At 45.2% G+C, this 20,082-nt stretch overlaps 1 protein-coding gene and 2 long non-coding RNA genes across 5 annotated transcripts in view; 1 reads left to right on the top strand and 2 right to left on the bottom strand.

Annotated features, from left to right (window-relative positions):
- The first annotated feature begins 819 nt into the window (after window positions 1-819).
- On the top strand, window positions 820-19,129 carry LOC130107036 (uncharacterized). The gene is made up of 3 exons (XR_008809791.1): window positions 820-882; window positions 1,172-1,250; window positions 19,119-19,129. It is a non-coding gene; the product is annotated as an uncharacterized LOC130107036 (long non-coding RNA).
- Window positions 837-5,165, bottom strand: LOC130107035 (uncharacterized). Of its 3 annotated transcripts, XR_008809790.1 has the most exons (4): window positions 4,580-5,165; window positions 3,363-3,426; window positions 2,904-2,960; window positions 837-962 (listed from the first exon to the last, which is right to left on the bottom strand). It is a non-coding gene; the product is annotated as an uncharacterized LOC130107035 (long non-coding RNA). The 3 variants fall into 3 exon arrangements; XR_008809788.1 differs by lacking the exon at window positions 4,580-5,165 and having other exon boundaries at window positions 3,289-3,422; XR_008809789.1 differs by lacking the exons at window positions 837-962; window positions 4,580-5,165 and adding an exon at window positions 1,368-1,388 and having other exon boundaries at window positions 3,289-3,422.
- The window catches only part of prpf6 (PRP6 pre-mRNA processing factor 6 homolog (S. cerevisiae)), a 30,000-nt gene continuing 25,919 nt past the window's right edge, over window positions 16,002-20,082 (bottom strand). Inside the window, exon 21 of the mRNA XM_056273426.1 lies at window positions 16,002-17,078. Within this exon, the coding sequence (XP_056129401.1) occupies window positions 16,926-17,078 (153 nt within the window). The 3' untranslated portion in view covers window positions 16,002-16,925. The remainder of the gene's footprint in view (window positions 17,079-20,082) is intronic.

Here is a 20,082-nt window from a genome sequence, read left to right on the forward strand (position 1 = left end):
AACCAACAAAAGAAAGGGTTGTTTATGCTTTTATTATAACTGGTCAGTGGGTTTTTATTAAGTGGCATGTGGCATTTCAGAGGCACGTAACAAAAAGAAAAGAAAAGAAGCGCCCTTCAAGTATGTGCATCCGAGAAGTCCTCCCCCCCGGAACTACGCCTCTTATCAAAGGTTCCGGAGCATACGCACTTTTCTACGAGGGCGTTGGAAAGGTTTTTTGTAAAGACGTCTCTGCTCGGATCAGCTCAGAAACGAACAAACAAAAGAAAGGGTTGTTTATGCTTTTATTATAACTGGTCAGTCGGTTTTTATTAAATGGCATGTGGCATTTTAGAGGCACGTTAGCAAAAAAGAAAAAGCACCATTTCAAGGGGGACATGGCTATAGCTTAATGGTAACGCAAGTCTTGGAAAATAGTCACACAATAATATGAAGGCATTGTAAATATTATAACTTATGTGGTCTCAGTGTCTACAAAACTAGAGCTATGAGAACAAGGCTTAACGGGAAACGAACAGTATGCTGACGATACATTTGAAAGTAAGGGTAAGCAGCCTGCAAATTTTGGTCTGTTTAAGTTTCTTTTATTTGATGTTTTGACCTTATTTGTTTATTCATTCATCTTAGAAAATCCAGACAGACACAACAACACATCAGTTTTATTAATAAACAGAAACATCCTTACTTCACTGAACGTAGTCCTCTTACAGATTAGCACCAATACACACACACACACACACACACACACACACACACACACACACACACCTCACAGGCATAGTCGTCGTCATGAATAGCACACAGGTTTATAACGGGGAACATACAGCTTCTTTGTCTTAATTTGTGACTGCATAGATGGTCTGAAGTTTCTGCCAACACAGAGTGAGTGCCCTGATGATTTTAATCTTCCCTTTCTTCTTCCCTTGGGTTCTCTGGCTAGCTCGGCAAGGAGGCGTCTTCCCCTTAACAAGATATAATCATAAGAAAGGTTTTTTTTTTATTATGCAACCAAGTGGTGTCTTCGGCACCATTCAAAATCTTTGTATTACCGCTGTTGCCTTACATCACTTTAGGATATGTAGATACCATTTTGAAGATCAAAATAGTGTTTGCAAGTTGTTTGTTCAACACAATTTATGTTCTTTCCTGTCTGACGCTGACGCCCATTTAGTCATCTCAAAGACCTGCTGTATCTGAGGGTCAGAAATGGATTAATCTGGATCTCGTCTTCTAAGGCCTGTCCTCACCAGGTAATCTTGACTGCAGTTTTGAAATATGAGCTGTGCCATACTGTGCACTGGTTTTCTGAGGTCCTCCTGTGGCTGGCCACCCCTCCGACACCAGAACTGTTGTGTCATACTGTAGATCGAGCGCAATATGCGATGTGCCTGCCATGGTAGTGCAAGTGAAATAATGCACAAAGATACAAAGAGTGAAAAAATGAAACAAAGGGCCCGCTTAGGCGCTATATTGATGATGACATATAAAAAATGTTTGATTATGGGCATCTGACAAGTTTGACAGAAAGTTAAAGTATTTAGTTGACAGTAGAAAAAACTTGTTATTTTCATTGCCCTCTCTTCCAAGTGGAGTATTGTATTGGGTCAAATTTGGTCACATTACAGAAAAACTACTGGCTCAAATGAAACAAAAATGACATATAGTATGGGACACCATTTCAGGAAGCTCCCGTTAAACTGCATAAAACTGGGATATGGTTAAGGTCAACATAAAAGATGAACATCTTTCTTTTCTTTCTTTTTTTGCATTGCCTCATCAAGAGGTGCATGGTTTATTTCAAACCAGGGCCAAAACATTCATTATTCCATTTCTAAAATATAATTTCATCAATTGCTTTTAGATAAAAAAAATTCACATTTTGAGGATATGGGAACAGTCTGACATTTAGGGGTCAAGGTCAGTCAACATTTGATTTTTTCGAATATAACTCAAAAATGGCTGCAGATAGCAACTTGGTTACTATTACTGAAAAATAGGACGTTTTACGTGTCTTTCATTTGGCTCCTTGACCTTTGACCTTGGGTGACATTGAAAGGTCAGACTCAAGGTTCTGCGACTTCAAAAGGCTAACTTGTAGAAAGCCAAACCGAATTGCTGTTATTGGCAGATTGGCCCATCCGGCGTCATAACTTTTCACTATGAGTGAATTTAAGGGGGCAGGTTTTTCACTTGTTGGTTTCAAGTCGAGCAGAAATCAGTAATTAGATTTAACTCTTCATATCAAGCAACTTTGGAAATGATATCAAAAATGACAAAAAAATTTTTAACCATTGTCCATGACGGTTCTCAGTTGGTTCGAGGACTGTAAGGGAGTGGTCAAGTCCTCATTGAATATTCATGAGTGAAGAGTACAGACAAGGGTTGGCGAGAAAGGTGGGGGGAGGGGTTGTTCATATGATTGATGATTTGATAGGCTGTATACAAATTAATGTCTGATGACGTCATGAGCATCAGGGAAGAAAGATTTGGCTAAGAGAAGCAAATCTAGGGAGAGTACTTTTAAAAAGAGAAAATTTAAGAATTAAACTCTAAATTTCAAGCATTTTTTTTCAGCAGAAAACGACAGTACAAAATGTATAACGATTTAAGTTATAAATGATGTTAGAGAATATTAGTATTCACTTTCATCAAAGAAGGTTGAATCAGTTCATCTGGATACAACGTGTATCGACAGATACGTTTCATCACCCATCGGAGTGACCTCTCCAGTCAGCCTCTTCAGAGACGTTTCATAAACGTTGTGTCCAGATGAACTGATTCAACCCTCTTTGATTTTCTTACCTGAATTATTGAGCATGCATAAAGACTGTTTCACTTTCTTTTCTTTTTACACTGTCAGTGGTGCTAAAATAAGGTGGTTGTGTGTATAAAATGCAATTTACCTTTGCAGAGGGGCAATAGTCCCTGTCTTTGGGGTTATTAAATGAGTCAGTCAAGTTCTGCAATGGAATAAACAAGCGTTAATCCATCAAACAACCGCAAGAGAAGAAGAAAAAAATCCACTGTGATTCACACAAGCGCAAACTGAGCCATAACCATTGTTCCATGACTGGAACGATAGTTCATCGTGGCGAACACTAGAGGGCAGTAGTCTATCAACAAACATTCAAACATACCCACCTATCTGATCACAACTTTAATTACTTCCAAACAGTGCACACAAGCCTACATGCAGTGATAAGACCTTAAACAGAATTTAAATAGAGCCAAACGCTTATTGTCGTATGTAAATATTTGATCGTTATCTATAAGCCGTCGCGTGCATACCAGACTGTGAAGCTCCACAAGGATGATCCCTCTATAGGAGCCGAGTATTTCCTTATAGTTACACCCGCGCTTACCGCAGGAGGAGAAGGCCAGCAGGAGAACCACCAGGAGGCTGCGGAGCACAGGCGCTGTCACACACTACGGAGGAGACATGAATTCGTTATTTTATGACTCTTATTTTCCCAAACACTAGAACGACCGGGATTTCACTCCTAACGAAAACGACAATGGGCGGTCAAAATGACTGGGGGGGAATAGCGTGACCCCCCCCCCACGCGCTACGTCCCCCTGGCGAAACTCCTCACTGTCAGGTGAAAAGAAGCGGCTGGCGACTCCACATTGGAGGAGGCATGCGGTAGTCTGCAGCCCTCCCCGGATCGGCAGAGGGGGTGGAGCAGCGACCGGGACGGCTCGGGAGAGTGGTGTAATTGGCTGGGTACAATAGGGGAGAAAAATGGGGGGAAATCCCCCCCCCCAAAAAAGAGACCGTCGGTTTTTGAAGTCGATATTCTGTCAAGATAAGTACACAGTTGAGAGATTAATGCATTGCATGTTAGTATGTCTGTTAAGAAACGACTGACACCAAAATTAACATTTTAACAACTTTAATAGCAAATTACAAATTTAAAACACAAACAGTACTTGAACATGAATATGTAAAGTGGGAAAGTAACAACAAAACCTGAAAAACAAAACGGAAAACACATATTGTTAATCTACGAAAGCTAACAAGGCCTGTAAAAAGTTAAATGGGGGGGGGGGCAAACCTGAAAGAAAAACAGTCCCAAACAACGTCAATCCCATCACGTGCACGCACTCCAGCAGCACGAGTCGGGAAGCTCCTCCACTACCACAGCTTGGGGTAACAGGCAGTGCAAACCACGCCTCTCTCACGCGCACATCTGCCGCACACGGGGTCGTGACATTCATTTTAATGCAACTATGCAATTCATGGAGCTGCAGGTCTGCATCTTGTTTTTTTGTTTTTTTTTTGTTTTAACAAAGTTATTAAACTTTGAAAATCCAGACGGGTCATAACGACCGCCTTGGTCGTGCTGCTTCAAATGGTTTGAGTCCCCTTCTGCCCCCTCGGCTCCTCCGTGTACGCATGTTAACGGCGTTTCCAACTACTCTGAATGGCGCGTCACAATAACTAGAGGTGCTCTTGTGAAAAAAAAAAAGGAAAAGAAGGTTAATTGATCGACGCGGCAAAGCGCAATTCCCACGGCCTATGCAGTATCGGCGCTTGTGCAGCTGCGTAAGTGCGCGTCGTAAGTTTGAAGCCCCTTACCATTTGTCTCGTCCTACAGCAAGACCTTCTGGCGAGCAAGTCCGTTTCCTTCAGATGTTCTCTCGCGTAGTCCTGGTCCAGCTGCGTTCAAGCTTTGAATGGTACTTCTTCTTCTTGTTCTTGCTCTTGTTCTTCTTCTTCTTCTTTGTTTTCCTTCGCGTTAAGTGCGGACAGGTAAGGTGTTGGCAGGCGGACCGCAGACACGGCACAGAGCGATTCCCAGCTGCATGCTCAGCTTTCCTCCCCCGTCATGCTTTGCTTTCGGATTTCACCAAACTCCTGCAAACATTCGCGGTTTTTTTTTCCTTTTTTTTTTCCTCCTTCTTCTTCTTCCTCCAGTTTAGTCGGAAAGACCTGCACGCGAAGAAGATGGAGGGTGACAGTTCAAATGAAGATCTTCCACTTGGCTGGAGCGTTATAAGAGCGGATGAAGGCGCCTTTCGGGTGCGTGTGTCTTAGTGCAGCCCCTCGTCCTCGGTCTGCGCAGCAGGCAGCAGCAGCCAGCGACTCGTCGGGCCGCACGGGTCCATGCACCTGTTGTTATAAGCCCGGCGATAGAGAGACGGGTCCGTCCGTCGGCACGGTCCCGCTCTCGTCACCGGTCGCGAGGAAATGGGAACGAGAGTGACGTTCGCCGTCATTACGGCCAGTGCCAAAACTAACACCGTCAGAGAGCGCCCGGAATACAATAAAACGCTTCCATCATAATTAAAGACCATTACAGCGTGACTCCCTTGGCGACAATATCATATTTTTGATGAACTTCAACGTATTAACTTGCAGCTACTTTTTACTCCTGCTACCCCCCCCCCCCTCACCCTTACCCCCCACCCCGAATTCGGCAAAATATCCACAACTATAAATTTACGGGAAAACGAAACAAGTCAAATGTTACTATGCCCTTTTATAAATGCACCGAGAATACCGGAATTGTCATATCTAAGGTGGACCCTGGACGCCTGCAGAGGTCAGCTTGTAAGCTGCCCCCCCCCCCCCCCCGTAGGACCGATGAGAGAGCGCAGGCCTCATCACTCCCTCCCTCCCTCCCTTCTCCAACACACATCAAATACATGTAAGATAACTGAAAATGTTCTATACTTGATGAGGAAACGGGACTAAACACAGACTGAGAATTGCACTCTCGAAGCTAAAACATGTAATATCACAGTTATACGACCGTGATAAACAATGAACTAAATCACTGCAAGGACGGTGTGACTTGAAGAAACGTATCCTCAAAATAAAAAAGCATGTCACAACACAGCCATGGCATTGAACACTAAAAGATAATAGCCAAATTCACCTTAAAAATGACCAAACTAAACTTGGGACTTTTTTTTTTACTTGTGTGGCGGAGGGCTAAGACGAAGAAAAGGGCCGACAACGCCACCTGGGGAATTGCACCCCAGGAAATACTATTTCTCTTTAAAACCAGAATTAGGGATCCGGAGCTTAACGAGGTGAACAGATTCGCTACTGAAAAAGGACAGAGACGTGGTTCAAAAATATAAATACTTTGTTTAATTAATCAAAACAAGAAAGGACCAGAATTGGAGCTGCTAAGGAAATCAGGAAAAAAACGATTAAAACCAACATGAAGCAATTGACTCTTTATTACAAATAATTTGTAAAAAATTATCTTTTAATACAATTAAGAAAATGTAAAAGAACTACTTTAAAATACCAAAAAAATGCCCAACCTACAGAAATAATGGTAACCAAACTAGAAAGCTAGGCTGAGGCCAACTGTGGAAGGCAGACTAACTGAGGAGTGCCCAGGGGTGCTACCAATACTCACCTTCAGTGCAGCACAGCAAACCTCACAGCAAACTGGTAAACTCGCCACACGTGTCCCGGTGCTCCTACTCACACACACACACACATGCAGGGACCTCACCACAAGTGCCTAGCCTCCCACAAGATGACACTCAGACCACTGAGGGGAATAACTGACAAAATAAGTCAACAACAAAAACCCAAACTAGAGAAGGGTCAACCCAGTTAGTAATCAAAAGAAACTAAGGCAAAACAGCAGCAGAACCACCTCTAGCAGTGAACCTTGACACCAGGAAACACTCCTGGTAACCAGCACAACAGTGGCAGCAAACACTAGGGGTTCCACGCTAGAAGTTCAGGAACTGCAGCACCAACTACCAGACACCTGCCACAACGAGGAAGAGAGAAGGCAAAAAAAAGGATTGCACAGGTGGCTTAGATAACCTGGCCCTGACGAGGAGATTGGCTGAGGGAGGAGTCAGGCCTGGAGCTGCATTCACAACCACTCAACCTACCAATGAAGCACCCCCCCCCCCGTTCTTAAATCGTCGTCCCGACGATTGGCACTTACTGCCAGGGTCTAAAAATAGCAGAGTATATAGGCACAGATACCCGAGACGTTGTAGCCCATATTGCTCTACTCCCTACTGCCTGGGGTAGATGATGGAGATTTGGGTGCCTCCCAGCATTAGTACGGGTGGTTCTTCTCCGGGCCGCTTCGCTGGTGCCTGGAGAATCAGTAGTATCAGTCAGTGGGCTTGTATATGAAGGGGGCACAGTCATTTTGGGCTGGGTTAACAGAGGGGTGGCATGAGCTGGCAAACGTTGTCGCTTGTCCACTGGCAGAGGAGTTGGTTCCTGGACCACCACAAGCCATTCACCATCTTGTGAAGAGTCCTCCACCAAAGGGGGTTCCATCTCTTGCGATGGCTCACTAGAGGGGCAGACAGTCACTTGATCCAGTTTACTTTTTAATAATGAACGATGGACATGCTTTAGCTGCTGAGGGTTGTCCACACGGGCAATAGTGTACACTGATCCTCCCACTGCGGGGGCCTTCACCACCTTGTACACTATAGAACTCCAGATGTCCTGGATCTTGCGACGGCCCTTAACACCAACATTCCTAAGGTATACCAACTGACCTTCCTGCAGGGGGACATGTCGCACACGTTGGTCATAGTGCTTCTTACGTCGATCAGCTGTGGCCTCCAAGTGTTTGGTGGCACCCTCAAATGCATGGCGTAGCCTGGTCTGATGTTCCACGATCCAGTCATGGGTGCTGCCGGCCACAGGTTCCTGTACTCTGCCCAAAAAGAAGTCAACAGGCAACTGTGGCTCTTGCCCAAACATCAAAAAGAATGGTGACTCACCAGTGGACTGATGCACTGTGGTATTGTATGAGAAAGTCACTTGAGGCAGGTAACACGACCAATCTCTCCTTTTGGTGACAGGCAGGGTGCGAAGGAGGTTGTGTAGGGTGCGGTTGAACCGCTCACATTGGCCGTTACCAGCTGGATGGTAGGGAGTGGTGTGACTTTTCTCAATGCCATACATACTGCAGAGCTGTTGGATGAGATGGCTCTCAAAATTCCTGCCTTGGTCAGAGTGGAGACGGCCTGGCACTCCAAACTTGCAGAACCACTCATTGACCAGCACCTTGGCCACCGTAGAAGCCCGTTGGTCATGAGTTGGGACTGCCTGAGTGTACTTTGAAAAAACATCCGTCATGACAAGGACATTCTCCATTCCATTTTTTGATGGCTCTATTACAGTAAAATCAACAGCTAGTATTTGATTTGGGCGGGAGGCAAGCAAATGGCCCATGTAAGCACAGGCAGCAGGTTGAGTGTCTTTAGCTACCTGACAACGTTCACACTCCAGGCACCACTACTTGATGTCATGGTGCATTCCAGGCCAATAGCACCGCCGATAGACCAGATCAGTTGTTCGTTCAACCCCTTGATGTCCATGTTCATTATGCAGCTGATGCAGGACCTGGCTCTTAAGTGACAGGGGTAGCACCAGCTGAAGAACTTCTCCTTCCTCCGGACGGCAAACTCGACGATATAGCACCCCGTGTTGTTCCAATAGCCGGTCCCACTGCCTGACCAGCATAAGAGTTTCCTTGGAGACCTGGCGACGCTCATCTGCATCAGGACCCTTCCTCCTGGTCCAGAATCTCCTAAATTCCTTGATGGTTGGGTCAGCGTCCTGTAAAACATGCAAGTCAGATTTGGTGTGACAAGGGAGAACTGAGATGGTGGCTTGGGTAGCCAGAATTGCCTGCTTAGTCCTAAAAGCCTGCTGCAGTGATTCTGGGATGTGGATGCCAGAGGCTACATAGTCTCTTATATTTGTACTGGCGGGGTGCTGCCGAGAAAGGGCGTCTGCATTCTGATTACTTCGGGCAGGCCTGTACTTGATGGTAAAATCAAATGCCGCAAGTTGTGCAGCCCAGCGTTGTTCTGTAGCCCCTAGCTTAGCTGTGGCTAAATGACTAAGAGGGTTGTTATCGGTGTACAGCACACATTTCTGTCCCAGTAGGTAGTCTCTGAATTTTTCAGTCATGGCCCATTTAAGGGCCAGAAACTCCAATTTCATAGAGCTATAGTTGTTCATATTACGCTCTGTATGCCTAAGGCCACGGCTAGCATAAGCTACAGGTCTAACCTTACCATCCTGTTCTTGTGAGAGCACAGCACCCAGTCCATTGTAGCTGGCATCAACCTCTAGAATGAAGGGTAAGTTGAAGTTGGCATAGGCCAAGACGGGAGCAGCCACCAACCTACTTTTAAGGCCCTCAAAGCTAAGCTCACACTCCTCCGTCCATGCAGCAGGTAGGCTCTTCTCCGCTGGTTTCCGGGACTTTGTGCCAGTCAGTTCAGCTACTAGGCCATGCAGAGGGGCGGCTAACTTTGCAAACCCTTCAATGAAACGTCGGTAGTAGCTTGCAAATCCTAGAAAGGAGCGCAACTCAGACACATGATTAGGTCGTGGCCACTTTGAAACCACTTCAATCTTGCTGGGATCTGTGGACACACCATCCCTTGATATAACATGGCCCAAATAGCCTACCTCTGGCTTGAAGAAGGAGCATTTCTCCAGCTTAGCTTTGAGACCTTCTCGCTGAAAGCGACCCAGCACAGCATCCAAACACTCCACGTGTTCTGCTACAGTGGAAGAGAAGACCACATCATCCAAGTACAGTAACCATGACTGAGAGTGCTGTTCTCTAAAAATCCTCTCCATTAGTCTCTGGAAAGTACTTGGGGCGTTGCACAACCCAAAGGGCATACGATTCCACTCAAACAGCCCAAACGGAGTGCAAAATGCAGTCTTTATCTTGTCTTTTTCTGTAACTGGTACCTGGTTATAGCCTGCAGCAAGGTCCAGGGTGGAGAACCAGCGGGCCCCTGATAGGGCATCGAGGGACTCTTCAATACGGGGCAAGGGAAAGGCATCCTTGCGGGTCTTGCTGTTCAAGAGCCGGTAGTCGACACACAAACGAAGGCTACCGTCTTTTTTCTTTACCAGCACAATGGGAGAGGCAAAGGGGCTACTACTTTCTCTGATAATCTGTGCCTTAAGCAGCTGATGGATGTGGGCCTTGGCTGCCTCATACTCTGAAGGAGGGATCCGCCTATATCTCTGACGTACAGGTACCTCATCTACTAGAGGAATATCATGAGAAATGAGATTAGTGCAGCCTATGTCTCCATCATTAGCAGAAAAGACACCACTATACTTTTGCAGCAAGGACCTGACCTGACACTGCTCCGGCTCTGTGAGAGCTGTTAAGTCAACTGCAGCAATCTTTTCCTGCACTGAATTGGAAACAGTCTGTGAGGAATCTGTGGCTGCTACTACCTCTTCCTCAAGACCTGTAGGTAAGCTCACCAGGTGAGCATGAGTCAGTGTACCTAGCACAGTGCGTGGGTACAGCAAAACATCCAGGGTCCCTACATTGACAATAGGGATGTAAACAGTACCCCTAGTCACGCTGACCAGTGCTGGGGATGCCAACAACCCTGCAGACAAACCTTGACTAAGGGGCTCAAATAAAACATCGTCTGATAGGTAATGTTGGGAGCAGGTAGCTGCCACAATCTTCATAGTACCCCCTGGGACTCTACATACCCTCCGTCCTTTCACTTTTACACAACCTGAGCGATCAGGGGGGCATTTGCCTGGGCCTGATGACATTGCTGGAGGGCCTGCCGAATTGTGGTGGGAGCCTGCAACACAGAGGGTAAGTTAAAGAGGGCAGGGCCATGCTGTACAAACAACTCCTTGTAACATTCCCTAATAATGTTCATCCCCAACACACCTGGTACTGAGGGTACACTGTGTGGGGGATCCTTAACCACCAACACTCCCCGGTTGGCAATCACTTTACCACATAGCTGTACATCCAACTCAAAGTAGCCTACATATGGGATTGCCAGCCCATTAGCAGCATTTAGCTTTAACTAGTTGCAAGAATGGAGTTTTTCTGGGCCCCAAAGTTCAAAATGCTGTACAAAGAAACTCTCAGTCACAGTTGATACTATTGACCCCGTGTCAACCAGACATGGAACTGAAACCCCACCCATTAGTATGTTCATAGTTGGGCAAGCTGACACCAAATTTTCTAAACCATCTGCTACGGACTCTGAGCCGGAGGCGCCCCCACCTGAACTTTGGCTCAACAGTTCAGGGGGTGAAAGTTTCCCTGGTTTAAAGGACAGTCCCTATCAGAGCTGGAGTGCGCTGCTACAGAGGCTGACTGGGGCTGCGCAGCTACATACTCACTACGACACTCCCTGGATAAGTGACCACGCTGTTGGCACCTCCAACAAATGGCAGTTCTCTTGCGATGATTCAACTGAGTTTTGGGGGCATTATTAAGGGCTGAAAGACTTCTGGTAAGCTGGTTCAACTGCTCTTGCTGATTTCTGAGAATTTCCTTCAGTTCATTTAGCTCAGAACTGACTAAGGTATTACTTGTCTTGCTATAGCTGGCATGATCATCCTGGACTATGTGCTGGAAACCAATTACAGAGGGGACAGAATGACTTCTACCTCTCCCACCCCCTGGCATCCCTTGCTCCCACCTAATGGCCTCACTGCGGACATCTATCAAGGTGGCGGTAGGGTGACCCCGGACAAATTGTTTAAGTTCCCTGCGTAGGGAGCAGTCAAATACATGCTCGACAAACTGGTCTCTGAGTAACATATCTTTGTTTACAAGACCATTAGGAGCCTTTTTGACCACTTTATCCATTAGACCCATTAAAACATGAGAAAATTCTTGCAGCATTTCCCCCTCCTGCTGCTTTCTGGAAAAGAAGTCTTCCTGTGAGGACACATATGATTTACTACACCCATACAGTTCTTGTAATATAGCCAAAATTTTAGCTGGATCTTCCCTTTCCTCCTGTGACCGGTATTTAATCTCTTCCCTTGCCTCTCCTTCTAAATGATCATACATGAAAAGTGCTTGCTCAGATGAGGATAAGTGTCGAGCCCGTATACAAGCCTGGACCTCTTCAATCCACTCAACAATGCTCAGGTCAGTCCTACCCCTGAACATTGGACACTTCCTGTCTCTGGGAAGATAAATTAGTCTCTCTGCTACTGGGACCTGGACTGAAGACTGCCTAGAGGCTGAAGCACTTGATGTGGTGGTGGACCCAGGCTGGTTGGCTTCCCGTTCCTGCCGCATCCTTCGATTCTCAGCTTGCAGCTGTGTGACCAAGTCTTTTAGCTGGGCAAGTTCCTCCTCCATGGTGGGACACAGAGCAGAAGAGATCAGAGCACCGGCCGGCAATTCAGGGATCCGTCCCGGACCCGCTGCTGCTTTGCCCACACAAAACTCAATACAAGTGACTGAATAAACTAACTGGGTTGGAAGAAAAAAAATACCACACGTCTCTGCCTTATCAGTATCCTGCCGACAACGCCAAAATGTGGCGGAGGGCTAAGACGAAGAAAAGGGCCGACAACGCCACCTGGGGAATTGCACCCCAGGAAATACTATTTCTCTTTAAAACCAGAATTAGGGATCCGGAGCTTAACCAGGTGAACAGATCCGCTACTGAAAAAGGACAGAGACGTGGTTCAAAAATATAAATACTTTGTTTAATTAATCAAAACAAGAAAGGACCAGAATTGGAGCTGCTAAGGAAATCAGGAAAAAAACGATTAAAACCAACATGAAGCCATTGACTCTTTATTACAAATAATTTGTAAAAAATTATCTTTTAATACAATTAAGAAAATGTAAAAGAACTACTTTAAAATACCAAAAAAAATGGCCAACCTACAGAAATAATGGTAACCAAACTAGAAAGCTAGGCTGAGGCCAACTGTGGAAGGCAGACTAACTGAGGAGTGCCCAGGGGTGCTACCAATACTCACCTTCAGTGCAGCACAGCAAACCTCACAGCAAACTGGTAAACTCGCCACACGTGTCCCGGTGCTCCTACTCACACACACACACACATGCAGGGACCTCACCACAAGTGCCTAGCCTCCCACAAGATGACACTCAGACCGCTGAGGGGAATAACTGACAAAATAAGTCAAATAGGTCAACAACAAAAACCCAAACTAGAGAAGGGTCAACCCAGTTAGTAATCAAAAGAAACTAAGGCAAAACAGCAGCAGAACCACCTCCAGCAGGGAACCTTGACACCAGGAAACACTCCTGGTAACCAGCACAACAGTGGCAGCAAACACTAGAGGTTCCACGCTAGAAGTTCAGGAACTGCAGCACCAACTACCAGACACCTGCCACAACGAGGAAGAGAGAAGGCAACAAAAAGGATTGCACAGGTGGCTTAGATAACCTGGCCCTGATGAGGAGATTGGCTGAGGGAGGAGTCAGGCCTGGAGCTGCATTCACAACCACTCAACCTACCAATGAAGCACTCCCCACCACACTTGTAACCACCATTTTAACGTACCACACTAATTCTTCTTCGCTTTATGTGACGCCGATGGTGATGCTGCTGCTGCTGCTCCCCCGGAGATCCGGAGATCCGAAGTCGAACTGTCACGGCACCAATTACAACCCCTCATCTTTGGTCTGCGTGCTGTGCAGCAGCACAGGCCTCGTCAGGCTGTAAGGGTTCATTAAGTCTGGTGGTAAAAAAGAAAGGCCCTGTGATGGCCTGGCGGCCTGTCCAGGGTGTCCCCCCGCCTGCCGCCCAATGACTGCCGGGATAGGCTCCAGCATCCCCGCGACCCTGACAGCAGGATACAGTGGGGGAAATAATTATTTGACCCCCTTGCTGATTTTGTAAGTTCGCCCACTTACAAAGAGTGCAACGGTCTATAATTTTAAGCGTAGGTTCATTTTAAAAGTGAGAGACAGAATATGACCCCCCAAAAAAAGTGGAATAAGACATTGTATGAATTTTATGAATTTATTTGCATATTTTTGGTCCAAAATACATATTTGAATCCCTGGACAAACACGATGTTAATATTTAGTAGAAAAGCCATTATTGGCCAGCAACAGATGTCAAACGGTTTTTATAGTTTCTGACAAGGTTTGTGCACATTTCGGCAGGGATGTTGGCCCACTCCTCCCTGAAGACAGCCTCCAAATCGTTCAGGTTTCGAGGCTGTCGCCTGGCAACCCGAATTTTAAGCTCCCTCCAAAGATTTTCGATTGGATTCAGGTCTGGAGACTGGCTAGGCCATTCCAGAACCTTGATGTGCTTCTTCTTCAGCCACTCTTTGGTTGCTTTGGGTCGCTGTCGTGTTGGAACACCCATCCACGACCCATCTTCAGCGCCCTCACTGAGGGAAGGAGGTGTTGGTCCAGAATGCCACGGTACATGGCCCCGTCCATCCTCCCCTCAATGCGATGGAGTTGTCCTGTCCCCTCGGCTGAAAAGCACCCCCAAAGCATGATGTTGCCTCCCCCATGCTTGACGGTGGGGATGGTGTTCTTTGGGTTGTACTCCGTGTTCTTCACCCTCCAAACACGGCGAGTTGAGTTGAGCCCGAAAAGTTCTATTTTGGTCTCAGCCGACCACATCACCTTCTTCCAGGCCTCTTCTGAGTCGTCCAGGTGTTCATTGGCGAACTTCAGACGGGCCTGTACATGTGCCTTGTTGAGCAGTGGGACCTTGCGTGTGCTACAGGATTTTAATCCATGACGGCGTAGTGTGTTACTAACCGTTTGCTTTGTAACTGTGGTCCCAGATGCCTTCAGGTCATTAACCAGTTCCCCCCTTGTGGTTCTGGGATGATTCCTCACCGTTCGCATGATCAGGGACACCCCACGAGGCGAGATCTTGCGTGGAGCCCCAGACTGAGGAAGGTTGGCGGTGGTGTGGTGTTCCTTCCATTTCCTGATAACTGCACCGACAGTTGTTACTCTCTCGAAGATGCTTTCCAATTCTCTTATAGCCCATCCCAGCCTTGTGCAGGTCTACAATCTTGTCCCTGGTGTCCTTAGACAGCTCTTTGGTCTTGCCCATGGTGGAGATGTTGAAATCTGATTGATTGGGTGTGGACAGCTGTCTTTTATACAGGTAACGAGGTGATGCAGGTGTATTTTATGTGGGTAATTAGTTGGGATTGGGGGTGCATCTTAAAGAAAAACTAACTGGTTTGTGGGAGCCAGAATACTTGCTGTTTGGTAGGGGATCAAATACTTATTTTTCTGAATCAGGTGGTTATTAATTTTTATAAATTCATATGTGATTTTCTGGAATTCCGCCTCTCACTGTTAAAATGTACATATGATTAAAATTATAGACTGTTGCATTTTTTGTAAGTGGGCAAACCTACAAAATCAACAAGGGGTCAAATAATTATTTTCCCCACTGTAAGTGGTTTGGATAGAAAAACAAAGGCCCTGTGATGGCCTGGCGGCTTGTCCAGGGTGTCTCCCTGCTCTGCCGCACAATGACTGCTGGGATAGGCTACAGCATCCTCGCATCCCTGACAGCAGGATAAATGGTTTGGATGATGGAATGGATAAAAAGAAAGATCCGTTGGCACAGTGTTAATATTTTGCTCCAGCCCCACTCTCATCACCGGTTGCGAGAAAAGGAACGAGATGTCTGTGAATGTTCTCATTCATCCAGGTCATGGTTATCCAAAGGAATTGAATCAAGCGCAACTGGACTTGGGTTATATATCCGGGAAGACGTTTCGCCTCTCATCCAAGAGGCTTCATCAGTTCGTGCCTTTTGACTAGACCAAGCTAGTCTGACTGGCTGGTGATGAAACTCAAGATATTTAGCCTCTTTGGAGTCGTTATCAGAGCTATTGATGTCAGTGGCTCTGATGAAGCCTCTTGGATGAGAGGCGAAACGTCTTCACGGATTTATAACCAAGTCCAGTTGCACTTGATTCAATTCCTTTGGATAAAAGGAACGAGTGACGTTTACAGTGATTACAGTCAGTGCCAACTAACACCACTAGAGGGCGCCAGGAATACAATAAAACGTTTCCATAATTAAAGACCATTAGAACATTACTCCCTGGGGATCAATAACATAATATTTTGACGAACTTCAGCATATTAACATGCAGTTACTTTTTACTCCTGCTAAGTTATCACGGCTAGCCCGAGTGAGAACTGAAACCATCCCCTGGCATCGTTAACGCAGTTACCCGCCACAGTGCAGTAGCGCTACAACACGAGGCGTGGAGGTGAGGTGTGAACTGGGATTATCTTGCAGGTTGACGGCTCCTTTTCTGTCACCAATTTTGAATCTGTTTCAAAAATAGTACAGCCAAGACATACAAACTAAAAAGTTAAAATTTTTCAACAACAAAAAATACGTAAATATGTAACATTCTTTTTCATTTTTATATTCTTAAACATCAGCTTCAGCAAAAACAATAGGAGCACCAAATATAAGTTGATGTTTTCAAAGAAATTCCTGGGAAGAACAAGCAGGTACAAACTGCATCCAACTAGAATGGAAAACAAATGTGTGAAAAGCTTTTGCTAGGATAAACTGTCTGGTAAACGGTTTTCAATATGCCCCTAAAGTTCAGATGGATCAACAAAATGTGACTAAGACAAAACGTTAAATGGGCAATTTCAACTACTTGTTTATTGTTATTATACTTGTTTATAAACAAACCAATTTCAAGCAAACTAAATAGAAAAGGCAGTACTCAGAACAGGGGAACTACTGAATTATTCCTCACAAAGACAGACTATTTACACTGACATGTCTGTTTGCAAAATATTACCAAAAACTTGGAAGGATTTACATATGCAAGAGGACTAGACCCTATCAATAATTCCATAAAAATGAAACATACACACACAAAAAAAGAAAATCACATTTTGCCATTGTTTTCTAATAGCACAGATCTCAAACACAACATGTTGCACAACAGTATAGCCTGATCAACACAATCCTCAAGTTTCAGCCAAGAAATCAAAGGGAGAAATGAGAGTATGCCTCCATGGACTGTAGTCTCTAGAACAGATGGGACGTGATGGTAGAGAAATGGGGATGTGCATGACTATGGCTGTTCCCTGTTGTGGCTGATGGACTGGTGATGGTCAGTCACCTGGCTGTCATTAGTCCAAAGTTCGTCAGGCTCAGAATGTGTTTTTGATCTTACTGGCCACCTGGGTTAGAATCTCTCCGATCTTTTTCTGCCAGTTGAGGACGTGTTTGGACTCTGCACACCACAGCTCTCCGTGGCGTGGCTCAGCGTTCTCACAGCGCTTCCGCACCTCCTCCTGTTGTTCCTGATGGGATAAGAATTGAGGTCAAACACAAACACAGAGTACATACGTACACATATTAGGGATCAACCGATTATCGGTATGGCCAATGATCGGCTTAGATATTCCTCATTTTTCATATGATCGTTATCGGCATAAATTATCGGTAAGCCAATTTTAAAAAAAAGTCCGCTGCGCAACATGCGCACCTCAGACGCAGCCTTCACTCTCCCGAAGCACAGCACGACACTCGCTCCAACAACACAAACACAGAAGACCACTCTTCTAAGGTAAGAGGAGCATGCCAGATATCATTAAACCCACTCGGTTGGTAAGAAAAGCATGCCATAACGTTGGTTACAAAACTCACTCTGTAATTTTAATTTCTCCATCTCTCTCCCCTCGACACACACACACACACACCCACCAAAGAGCAGTGGTTCCCAACCTTTTTTCCTTGGAGCCCCCCCTACTTACTTTTAAGAAAAGCTGCGCCCCACCCCCCAGCCTGCACGCACGCACGCACACACACACACACACACACACACACACACACACACACACCAAGAGAAAAGTGATTCATTCCAAATATTTGCAAAAATTAACATCAATTATAGCTTTTTCCACATTTTTTTTTCTTTTAACAACCCAACAGGGTAGGCCTGTTGTCATCCAACTCAGGCTCATTGAAACATCAACATATTGGTACTGTTGTAATCTGACAACCACATGCACATCATGTAAAGTTGTGAACACTGTTTTTGGACAGACTGTAGGTCTATGTGTTATTTTTGGTTTGAACAGTAACAGTTTTACTGGTCTGTACTATCCTGTTCATTCATAAACTAATAACACTGTTTGTTTGGGTTTTTTTTGACAGGCAGTGTGCGTTATTTTGGCACACACAATAACAATTAACTTCTTGCTTACATTTTTTTTTTTTTACCGAGTCTGTGCCATCCTGTTCATTCATAAACTAATGGCCGCCTTGGGCTTGCATGTCTGTGACCAGGGATGGGGTGTCAGGTGTGGTGTTTGTGACAGCCAGCCTCAAGTCCTGGTGTACACGGAGTCTGTTGCGGGCTTTTGCTTTTATAGTTACAAGGGCACTGAAGGCTGTCTTACACACACATGTAGTGCTGAATGAACCGGAGCATAACCCTTGTAACTGCGTGTTTGGCCAGTCTGGGTGCATCAACGTGTCATTTTGTATCCGTTCCCCTGGAAATATTTCTTTTGACACAGAGTCAGCTTGAAGGTCAGCAAGCTCATCATAGCTGCAGCCCCACCCCTGCAGCACGCAACAAGGTTCTCGTAGGGCAGATTGTTGGATGAGAGATACGAGTCCACAGCCATAAAAATATCCTGTCATAGCTGCAGCCCCACCTGTGCACCATGCAACAAAGTTCTCGTAGGGCAGATTGTTGGATGAGGGACAGAAGTCCACAGCCATAAAAATATCCTGTTGTGGTTAGACTGGTAGACATAAGAATGTCTTGTTTCAAGTCATCACCGTCAACATATTGAACGTAAACGGTGAGCACGGACTCGTCTGACACTGTTGTCGTTTCATCCAACTGAATGGCAAAGGGAACATTCCTCAGCTTCTGGGGTGCACGGACCCCAGGTTGGGAACCACTGCCAAAGAGCATAATGTCAGTCTGACACGAACTCGACAGCAGGTTGTCAATTCAAACACAGAACACAATTTCCACTGCTGTGCTTTACCTTCAAACGTAACTAGGCTAAAAGAAAAATGCTAATGTGTGATATTTTACTTACATACAGAGTTTTGTCAGCGCTGTGCATTAAGGTGTCAGTCTACCCTTTCACGTGGAACTACATTCTCTCAACCACAGAATGTGCACCGCATAGGTGCATTTATGCGAAGGAATACGGACATTCTGCGGCTGAGAGAATGTAGTTCCATGTGAAAGGGCCATCTGATGGCAAGACATAGCAGTGAAAATATTCAAAACATAGCGTACACTTAAGAGGATTTCTTTTTTTTAGGTGAGCCTTTTAAGTGGCTAAAATGCATTTTGTCCGTGTCCCCGTCTGCAGCAATACATTCCACCAAGTTCCGTGCCAGCTACTCCTGCTGAATCTCCAGACTCCCATCTACTGCAGGTAATACACTGACTACCGATAAGTACCTCATACAACCCCACTTCAAAAAACCCGAACTACCACTTTAAAAGATAAGAGAAGGGGAAAATAACGACACTAATGTAATTTTTCCATTCAGTTCAGTTAAAGCCTGCTGGGAGCACTTTAACCAATTTATATGGAGTTATTTTATTATTATAATCCTGATCAAAGTTTACTTCATTCCATTTTTATATTTTGGAAGTTATTTATTTTTATTTAAAGAATTCCACTCAGATTGTTATCTAGTGCCTTGAACACCATGCACTTTATTTTTTTCAAATATTTGCACAAAATTCAATTAAACATATGTTAATTTAAAGGCAGCCCTGTGTTGGGGTTTGTGTTGCTGTAAAATTTGGCACAATGTTTTTTTACATTTACCACAACTGAATATCGGCCCCGAATTTAAGCTATTGGCCTCCATAACTTACTAATAATCAGTATCGGCCCTGAAAAAAATCATATTGGTCGAACCCTAATACATACATACACACGTGTGTGTGTGTGTGTGTGTGTGTGTGTGTGTGTATATATCCATCCATCCATCCATTATCCAAACCACTTATCCTGCTCTCAGGGTCGCGGGGATGATGGAGCCTATCCCAGCAGTCACTGGGCGGCAAATCAAATTTTTAGGAGCCAAAATATAGTAATATAAAATATATATATAAAATATGTCATATGCTACGCACACTGTTAAAGGGCTGCCTCACACTGCCTTTTCTTTCCCCTCTGTACTGTCTGCCTTTTTTTACTCTGCCTTCCAGTCTACACCAGCGTTTCCCAAACCTTGTCCTGCATATTTTAGATCACTCCCTGCCAGACACAGCTGATTTAAATGATCGGTTTGTTATTAAGCAGCTTCAGGAGTTCATAA

This window comes from Lampris incognitus, chromosome 2 (genome assembly GCF_029633865.1).
Source record: "Lampris incognitus isolate fLamInc1 chromosome 2, fLamInc1.hap2, whole genome shotgun sequence".
Classification (NCBI taxonomy): Eukaryota; Metazoa; Chordata; class Actinopteri; order Lampriformes; family Lampridae; genus Lampris; species Lampris incognitus.